We start from the raw sequence: 10113 nt of genomic DNA on the forward strand, positions 1-10113 counted from the left end.
CATTATTTATTAGTTACAGTAAGTGGAGAGATTAGGGGAAATCTCTGGATTCTGATATGATCCTGGCCTACTGTTCCTGTGAGACCACAGTCGCCAGCTCTGTATACTCCATGTGTATAACAGGTGTGGCTGACACATCATCCTGTACACAACAGAATATTTCCAAACACAGAGTCACTGCCACTCGAAGTAAAAGTTCACACCTACACTAGCTTTGATGTGACTGTATAATCTTGGGGACAAAGTAGAGGGTAGTGGGCAGAAGGAATATCATGTTTGACAAACAAGATGCCACTGCCAAAAATATTGGGAATCAAAGCATTGTACCTGACCAAGGAGCAGAGGATGTAGCTCAGAGAGGAAAGAAGGGGACCAAAAGTAAAGTTCACAAGTATGGATGTGGCCAATCACTATCGCTTTAGCTGTAATATTTGTGTTACCATTCCAGCAAGTGTGACCACAGGAGACACCACCAAAAATCATAACCATGATGATATTTACCAACCAAAAGAATAAGAAGGAAGAAAAAAAGTCAAAGAAAAACAACATGAGGGCCATAAAGCATTGATTGGATGGTACATACTAGAATTATTTTCCATGAGATCCTTTTTACCTGGGATTTTCTTCTGAGTGCTGCCATATCTAGTAAACTAGGTATGGTGAAGGGGAAATAGCTAATACTTTGCACTAAGCCTAGCTACAGTATCTGATTCTTGTGTCTTGATCACATTATTTCTGTTGAAGTAGAATAGATGCACTAGTAAAATACATATTTTTTTCTGTTAATATAATTTTACCAGTCTTATGGAATAACAAAGAAGGATGGTTACTATGTCAGTATGTATAGAAGCCACAGAAGTTTAGAGAAATGAAGAAAACATAAGTGCCAAATTGTTATCCTTATTATTTTAGTAACTCTAAAACCATCAAAATGATTAAATTGAAGTAAATAATTGTTTATTTCATATCTTTTAAAGATGCTTGTCTAACAGAACAATTTAAAGAAACAGAAATTTTACAATTGGGATTTTAACCAAAGCCTTCTGTATCACTCAGATTTGTGCTTGTGTCTCTAGTTATCTCCATGTGCCTAGAGATATCTAAAAAGATTGTTGTTCTAATTGGACATTTATATTGTAATAAGATGAAAAACGAATCTGCAAAATTTATGAAACCATTCTATTTCTTTTGTAATCATACAGTTTTTCTTTCCATATAAAATCTTTGCTATTGCTTAACACTAAATTTTAATAATTTTATAGGCCATGCATGTATGTACACACACATACACACACACAGGATGTACAATGATAGTGACAATCATATAACTATACATAACATAGGATCTTTACTATTCAACATTCTAACCTTATTTCAGGGGCCTTATCTCACTGTTTAATTCAGAAATCATTTATTATAAGTTTCATAAAATGAATATTCTCCTAAATACTATCAGTGTTATTTCATGAAAAGTCATGTAAATAAAACTATCTGCTCAACAAAATTATAGTATACTTTTGTGACACTAGAATGTATTTGTATAGATATCATTTTTATTATATCAAAGATATAAATTTACATTATTTTATCTATAAAGCTTGGCAGTGCTATCAGGACATTGGATTAAAAAAAGTAATTTTCATCTCTCCTATGACATTGTAGGATAAAAAAGGTGCTTCTTACAAATGTAGCCTTGTTTCTCTTTACATGGTTCAGAAAAATAAGTTTCTTTTGACTTGTAAGATAGACAGGCTTGTTGTATTTGAGGTCCAGGAAGCTGAAACCTAAAACAGAAGAAATATCACAGTTATAATGGAATTCTATACAATCTCAAAGGGAATATACAACTTTTGTTTTATGCAAAGTTTAAAATTACGATTTTTATGTAATTTAACAAAATTTAATTTCTGTCACTTAGTGGCACAAAAAAGTAAAATTTTAGTAAATTGAAAAACTGATAAATTATAGAGGAACAGGCCCAGAGTGGGCTATCTCCTCCCTGGCTCCAGAGAAAGGGAAACTTCCTCAGTTTCAAAGGGAAGGGCCATCTCCTCAACTACATCAGTCTAGGATACCACCATGGAGGGTCAAGGGTTCACGGCCACCATTCTGGTGGGGCCAGAGGATAGAATACTGCACTGAACCAAAAAGTATTATTCTTGAATCTTAAAATTTAATAGACTTTTCCCTAATAAATTTCAGACTTACTTGGGATTCATTATGACCCCTTTATTCTGACTGATTTTTCCTTTTGGAATGGAAATATTTGTCCTATATTTGTCCCACCCCTATGTCCTAAGATACAACAAATTATTTGGTTTCCTAAATTCTCAGCAGGAGAGGAATTTTGCCACAGAATGAGTCATGAACCAGCTCTGATTTTGATGAGAGTTAGATGAGATTGTAGACTTAAAGTTGATGCTGAAATGATTTAAGACCTTTGGAGTTGTTGAGAATGTATTTTGCATATGAGAAAGATGGAAAGTTTGGGGAGTCAGAGGGCAGTGTATTATGGATTGAACTGCATTTCCCCAAAACTCAAATGTTCAGATCCTCAGAAAGTTTGGAGATAGGGTCTTTGAATGGGTGATGTAAAATTAAATAATTATGATGAGCCCTAATTCAATATGACTGGTGTCACAAGAGAAGGAAACCTGGGCATAGTGCAAAGATATAGGGAGAAGATGGCTATCTGAAAGTCAAGGAAGAGAGACCTCAGAAGAAATCAACCTGCTGACATCTTGATGTCAGCCTCTGAGAGAGTATGTGTCCTCCATTTATACCACCCAGTCTGTGGTACTTGGTTATGGAAGCACTAGAAAACGAATGTGGTTTATAAGAAAGGTTCTCAGGGAGAGCAGATTAAGGAATTAAATGTTAGTTACTTCTAGAATCTACAATTCTGTATATAAGATTGGTTTCAAATCACTGTTTCTTTCCTCTGTTCCTCAAATGTCCTTGAAATTAAGGACCAAGTATCCTTCATTAATGTTCTTTTTGATAAATGCAGTTCTTTGAGTTAAACATTATACTTAAAGTAAGCCCTTTATGTTAGGTAGATACTTACAAATAAGGGGGCAGAACTGAATCATTTTCCCATACCCACTGATGGAAAATGTCATTATAGTAGGCTCCAATCCAAAAGAAAGAGTTCAAAGAGAAGAAATTCTGGTGGTAAGAAAAAAATACACAAATTATTATTTTTTCATCAACTGCATGAAAGAACCTTTAAAAAAATTCAACATCATATGTATATTTATTCAGTTCCTCCAGCCCACAAAATCATTAATGTATCCTGTAGTACAAGACTATTTTAGATGCTGATGAGTAGCAGTGAAAAACACAACATCCTCATTTTATGGGAGATATAGAAAATAAATAAATTTTTTTTGAGTAAAAATAATAGTGTTGGTTTGAAGAAGAAAGGAGTGAGCTTTTTAAAAGAACAAAACCATCACAGATTTCTTGGAGATTAATTTTACCCCCATCATCTACCTCTTTGGGTGCATAATAAAAAGGATCTTCTCTATTAGGAAAACTGATACAATGGGACCTTTACTTCAATGCTGATGCACATTTAGGACCCATTCTCCATCTTCTCACATAGTGTTCCAGATTCGGATGTACTGGTCACACAATGGTATTAGATTTGGAGCTACAAAGGCTATACCCTATTAGTGCTGGGATATACCAGGTTCCTTTTCTTTGATTGAGATATTCCTTATAATATCTGGCTGTCTCTGGATTTATTATTTATAATTTTTTATACAGATAATATCAAATATTATTTCAAAATATTTTTATCTTTTTTTTTACCCAACACATAGATGTATATTTTGCATGTGAAAATGGAAACAAAAGATAAATGAGTATTATCCTTCAGCTATTGGTCTAGTGCTGAATTTGGGCAAATGTTAAAGATTCCTCAGTTCAATCTAGTTAATCAATCTCATATATCTCTCATATTATTATGACACTCGGTTAAAAACTCACCATCTCATCTCTGTTTATCTTTAGGAGGCTGGAATTTAGAGATGAGCAGGCATTTTGACTCTCCCTCCAAGATAACTGTTCCTTGGAGAAGTAATAACAACTGCATCGGAACCAGACCCAATTCTTTGGACAAGGATGACAGCAAGGTCCTAGGCAAAGATTCTTTGTCATTGCACTGAGAAGATACACAAACTCTGATTTTGTTTATTATTTGTTAAAAACACACCTTATAAACATACACTTTATGATAGCATAGGAATCTTACGTAAAGATGATAAGAATAGCTGAACCATTAGTTTTCTTACCTCTATGTCATTATAGCATTTAGAGACTGAAATACCTTCATGTTATATCACCAGATTATTTTTTTTGGCTGAAATTTTGACCTTTCAACATAAATTCTGACTTTTCAAAATTTTGTTCTTATGTTATTTAATTTTATGACCCTATAAACCTATGAGATCTCACAAGAATTTCTCAAATGAATTTATTTGAAAGTTACATAAACCTCTATCTCATAAAGTTGTCTGGGGGACTATATTTTATAACTTCTGTAAGTACATATTGTAGTACCTTGTATAAAGGCTCTATTTTTATGGAACTAATACAAATAATAAAATTATTTTCTTCTTAAATCAGTATAAGAAGTCAAGCTATAAAACCATTGCCTACCTTTTTGTTGCATTGAGGAAGATGTTCTTTCAGAAAATGCTACAAAAATAGTCAATATCATAATTAGATCTTCCTTTAAATTAATACATCAAAATGAAATAATAAAAGTCTATATTCTATAAGCATAAGTCAGAAATTTTAAAGAAAATTTAAAGGTAAGTTTTTTGTTTCCCCCCTCCCTTGATGCTGGGAATTGAGCCTAAGGAAGGCCTGGCACATCCCAGGAAAATGCTCTACCACTGAACTACCACCCAGTCAAGGTAGAATTCTGATGAGGTAAAATTGTGAACCTAGTTTCTGCTTATCATATTATATGAAAGAAATAATGCTTCCAAGGGAAGACAATTTAGAGGACTCTCTGGTTACTCACAGTTTGCAGTAAAAATAGCCACTGCAATGGCTGCAACCATCAGGAGAAGGAACATGACACCAAGCACACAAGAAATAAGCCTCCACGGAAAAGGTGAGCAACCCCCTAGAAGAAACAAAATCAGATGCAGACTCTTGATATAAAAACAGTGCTGAGAAATTGGTGAAGGTGACCCCCCTCTTGCTGTCTTGACAAGGTCATAGTGAAAATAAGTGCTGGCAAAGCCACTCTCCCACTGTCTTGACAAGGCCACAGTGAGGTTGAATGCTGGCAAAGCCGTGCTGGTTGGTGGGAAACCGAAACCATGAGACCCTTTTTTATGTAATTGGGACTTTTCATTTTCATGCTCATGTTCTTGACAGGAGGCATGAGTATGTTAAATGCCAAACAAATTAAATTTCAGATGGCTAGAACATAATAGGTAGTTCATGCCTTGAAGGCTGAACCCCTCAGCATGTCAAGGACAAAGTAGAAAGCTGATCTACTATCTCAGCACATTGAGGACAAAACTGATAACGGACAGCAATCATTCTCTGAAAGGTCACAAGAATTTTAGGCACCACATTGATTAATATCAACTAGAACCCAAGCCCATATTTCCAGCCTTTTAGAAAACCTAATCATTATACAAAACTCACCATGTGTAGTTTCATTCTTGATTAAGGAAAATTATGTTATACACTTAGGAAAGTCAAGACATATAAGGATACATTCTTTTCATTTCTATAAACCCTCTTTTACTTCACATAGGGATTTATGATGAGCATACTTAGTATTGGTGGAAAGTGGACTGATGTTTAGAACTTATTTTTTATTGAGAAACATTATAAAGATATAAAACTAGTGCACCTTGACTGAGAAACGAAGAAACTCTTTGAGAAAGTAGCTCAACCAGTTTTATGAGAATAAATTTAGGAATTAATTAAAGTAGCTTTATAAGACATAGTTTTAGAATAATGTTAGAAATATTATTCTATTTAGATTCTTGGGTTTAGAATTCTTAAGTTTTTAGCTGTATGGGTTTCTGATATGTTTTAAGAATGGCTTATAAACTTTAGGATATTTTAAGTGTAAGACTTAAGGGGACTTTTTAGATGGGAATTGTAGATTAGAAATAAAAGTGCAGGTGTACTTTAAAACTTAAAGGTTAATGATAGGTTAGGAGACTTAGAGTCTGGTTACGTAGTTTGGCATTAGTTAATAGTATATCTTGGGAAAATCTGAAAAAATGTAAATTAGTGATGCATTTTATTAATGATTGATAACTAAAAAGTCACACCCTGGAAAACTGTAAATTGATGTTACATTTTTCTATACCCCTAATTATGGTTAAGGAAACGTTATGTCTTGGCAAAGTTTTGAAATTGTATAATCAATGATGTATTCTTAATCTATAATGATGAGAAAAATTGTAATAAAAGATGACCCAGAGAAAGCTGCATTAGAGCTCTCTCTCTCTGGAGATTGCTCCAATGAAACAACTCCTGTCTCATCTTTTTGCCGATGCCACTCAACCTTCAGGACTCCCTGGACCCCGCTAGGGCTGGACACCAGCAAGCAATCAATAAAAGAAATATAAATATCATAACAAAATATGAGCAAATAATTCACAATTTATATAATGAAATAATGGAAGCAAAAAAATAATGGCAGAGTACAGTCCTTAATTCATAAATTCTAGCTCCAAATACTCCTCTTTATTATTTCTCTCCACCTAAGAAAAGGAAAAAAAAAAACTGAGCAAGAAAACTTTATGAAACCAAAATGAGAAATGATTCATTTAAGCACTGAGTTCTTTCCTATACAAAAAGTAAAAGTGGTTCTTGATTTTAATTCTTGATGGACTCAAACTAAAAAGTTTCTTCTTAGCAAAAGAAACAATCTGTGAGGTGAATAGAGGGCCTACATCTTGGGAGCAAATCTTTACCCCTCACACATCAGATAGAGAACTCATCTCTAGGATATTTAAAGAACTCAAAAAGCTAAGCACACACACACACACAAAAAAAAAAAAAAACCAAATAACCCAATCAATAAATGAGCCAAGGACCTGAACAGACACTTCTCAGAAGATGATATACAATCAGTCAACAAATATATGAAAAAATGTTCATCATTGCTAGCAATTAGAAAAATTGCAAATGAAAACCACTCTAAGATTTCATCTCCCTCCAGTCAGAATGGCTATTATGAAGACAAACAACAATAAGTGTTGGAGAGGATGTGGGGGAAAAGGTACACTCATACACTGCTGCTGGGACTGCAAATTGGTGCAGCCAATATGGAAAGTAGTATGGAAGATTCCTTGGAAAATTGGGAATGGAACCACCATTTGACCCACTATCCCTCTCCTGGGTCTATACACAAAGGACTTAAAAACAGCATACTACAGGGACACAGCCACTTCAATGTTTATAGCAGCACAGTTCACAATAGCTAAACTGTGGAACCAACCTAGATGCCCTTCAATAGATGAATGGATAAAAAAAATGTGGCATATATACACAATGGAATATTACTCAGCACTAAAAGAGAATAAAATCATGGCATTTTCAGGTAAATGGATGGCGTTGGAAAAGATAATGCTAAGTGAAGTTAGCCAATCCCCCCCCCCAAAAAAAATGCCTAATGTTTTCTTTGATATAGGGAGTCTGATTCATAGTGGGATATGGAGAGGGAGCATGGGAGGAATAAACGAACTCTAGATAGGGAAAAGGGGGTGGAGGGAAAGGCAGGGGGCATAGGGTTATAAATGATGGTGGAATGTGATGATCATTATTATCCAAAGTACATGTATAAGGACATGAATTTGTGTGAATATACTTTGTGTACAACCAGAGATATGAAAAATTATGCTCTATATGTGTAATAAGAATTGTAAGGCATTCTGCTGTCATATATTAAAAAATAAAAAAAATGATAAAAAAAATAAAAAAGTAAAAGTGGCTACATTCTAAATTAGGAAGTTGAATAAGTACCACTTATTTATTTTTTCCTTCCACACTTCCTCCTTTCCTTAACTCATTGAACATACATGAAAGTGTACAATGTGTTATGAAAGATAATACCCAGGAATAGGGACACAGTATGAGATGCAGCCTCCACTGAGTACTCATTTTCTACAACATTTGCTAAGTTAACACTTAAGAACTGAATTCTAGTATCCCTCTTCCTGCATCTGTATTGCAAATACCTGATGAAAGACGTTGAACAGCTAGTGCTCATTCACATCTAAAATCTGCATCTTCACCTTGATTCTCCAATGCATTTGACAATTATTTTATCTTTTGTCAAATTCTCCTATTTTTTTTTGGTCACCTTAATTCTTTTTTCAGAGACTCACCATTATGCCATCTGTCCTTATGGGAAATGAACAAAGATCAAAAGACTTAAAAAATGGAGTTTCTATGTAGGTAAAGTGTCAAAAGCTTGTTTCATTTTCCTTGAGATTTTCTTGGGTTGATAATCTCTGTAGATTTTAAACTACTGGAATTCCTATTGAATCACTTACTTCACTTTCTTCTCTGTCATGGCAGAAAGCAAGATCTTAAAGGTACTCCTCACTGAGAATATCCCCATCTTTGGAGAACTAAGCATGAAACAAAGCAGGACTTTAGATGAAGAAAGCATCTTGGCATACAAGTTTAACCAAACTAGCTAGATATTTATGACTTGGCATGATCATTTTTTTACAAAATTATTTAGGATGGAAAATTGAAGGCATTCTTTCCTGGCATCTCCTTGAGGCTGCGTCTTCTATGTGTTTCCATCAGGACTCAGAGCAGCCATGCAAGAACCACATATTTAAGCATTCAAATTTAGGAATTTGAGAAATGGCCCTTAATCTTACCACAAGGTAGAAACACAGCAACCTGATCTGTGATACATAAAAATAATTTAATAAAAAGCCAGATAAAAAACAATTTATATAACAAATTTTATAACTAGAAAAATTACTATAAACATGTCAGCTGTTCTCAAATTATATGAGTAAATAAAACACAATATTAAAAAATAAAACAGAATTTTTGGAACTTGATTTAGTAGTCTGGAGTAGTTTGGAAAATAGGCAAGTAAAAATAATAGAATTCTGAAACAATTAAAGGTCTCATTCTACTTTTGATTAACAGCAAATAGACTTAATTAGCAAGATTGATTTTTAAAGTGAGAGAATTGAAAAAGATGTCCCAGAGATAGACCCCAATACATAAAAGTGTTAAAATAATAAAGGACTTTCTCTCTCTCTCTCTCTCTCTCTCTCTCTCTCTCTCTCTCTCTCTCTCTCACACACACACACACACACACACACACACACACACACAAATGCCTCCATGAGTTACTAAGAAAAAAACTTGCAACTAATAATCATAGCTTTCCAAGACAGCTATACAAAATTTATACTTTATTTTCTTTCTTTTTCTTAATGAATATATGAAGTTTAGAAGACACAAAATATGACTCTATCATAAGCATATAATTGTACAACTACAATTCTATTCGAAACAGAATATTATCAGCATCCATAGGGTCAAAATGTAACCATTATCCTTATTTCCATTGCCACTAAATAATTTTGCTTGATTTGAACTTGATATAAATAAAGTCATACAGTACATGAAAAAGTTTTGTATATGAAAAGTTTCTTTATATTTCTACTTAATGTGGAAAGTAACATATACAGAATATTAAATTATACACTCCAAATCCTTATAAGCAGAAAACAGTATCATAGGGGACTTCTAAAGTGTTTTCTCTACTTTTAACATTTTCTTTAATAAACATGTATTATTCAATCAACAAATAACTATAAATTATGCTTTTTTCCCTTAAAAGCTAAACCCTTTGAATTTTATTACCAAAAACTCATGGAAAACGTGTGTATGTTTTTGTAAAAAATAATCCAAGGAAATCTTGGCAACCTAATTTTTATAGCCACAAGAAATTGGCTTCTACTATTTCAAAAGCTTGCCAGCTTACTTCTAATCCTTCATATCTTTCCCAGATCATTAGGTCTGAAAAACATAAGCTGGCTGCAATCAGATGCAGAGACTTAAATGCAACTTCTCATTACATTAGCT

General features: G+C 33.6%; 1 protein-coding gene across 1 annotated transcript; it reads right to left on the bottom strand.

Annotated features, from left to right (window-relative positions):
- Nucleotides 1-1610: 1610 nt before the first annotated feature.
- LOC113198249 (killer cell lectin-like receptor subfamily E member 1) lies at nucleotides 1611-8601 on the bottom strand. The gene is made up of 6 exons (XM_026410902.2): nucleotides 8547-8601; nucleotides 5036-5140; nucleotides 4666-4704; nucleotides 3994-4142; nucleotides 3068-3168; nucleotides 1611-1784 (listed from the first exon to the last, which is right to left on the bottom strand). The coding sequence occupies exons 2-6, from the start codon at nucleotides 5088-5090 to the stop codon at nucleotides 1649-1651; spliced, it is 480 nt and encodes a 159-aa protein (XP_026266687.1). The 5' UTR covers nucleotides 5091-5140; nucleotides 8547-8601; the 3' UTR covers nucleotides 1611-1648.
- Nucleotides 8602-10113: the final 1512 nt, after the last annotated feature.

This window comes from Urocitellus parryii, chromosome 5 (genome assembly GCF_045843805.1).
Source record: "Urocitellus parryii isolate mUroPar1 chromosome 5, mUroPar1.hap1, whole genome shotgun sequence".
NCBI lineage: Eukaryota > Metazoa > Chordata > Mammalia > Rodentia > Sciuridae > Urocitellus > Urocitellus parryii.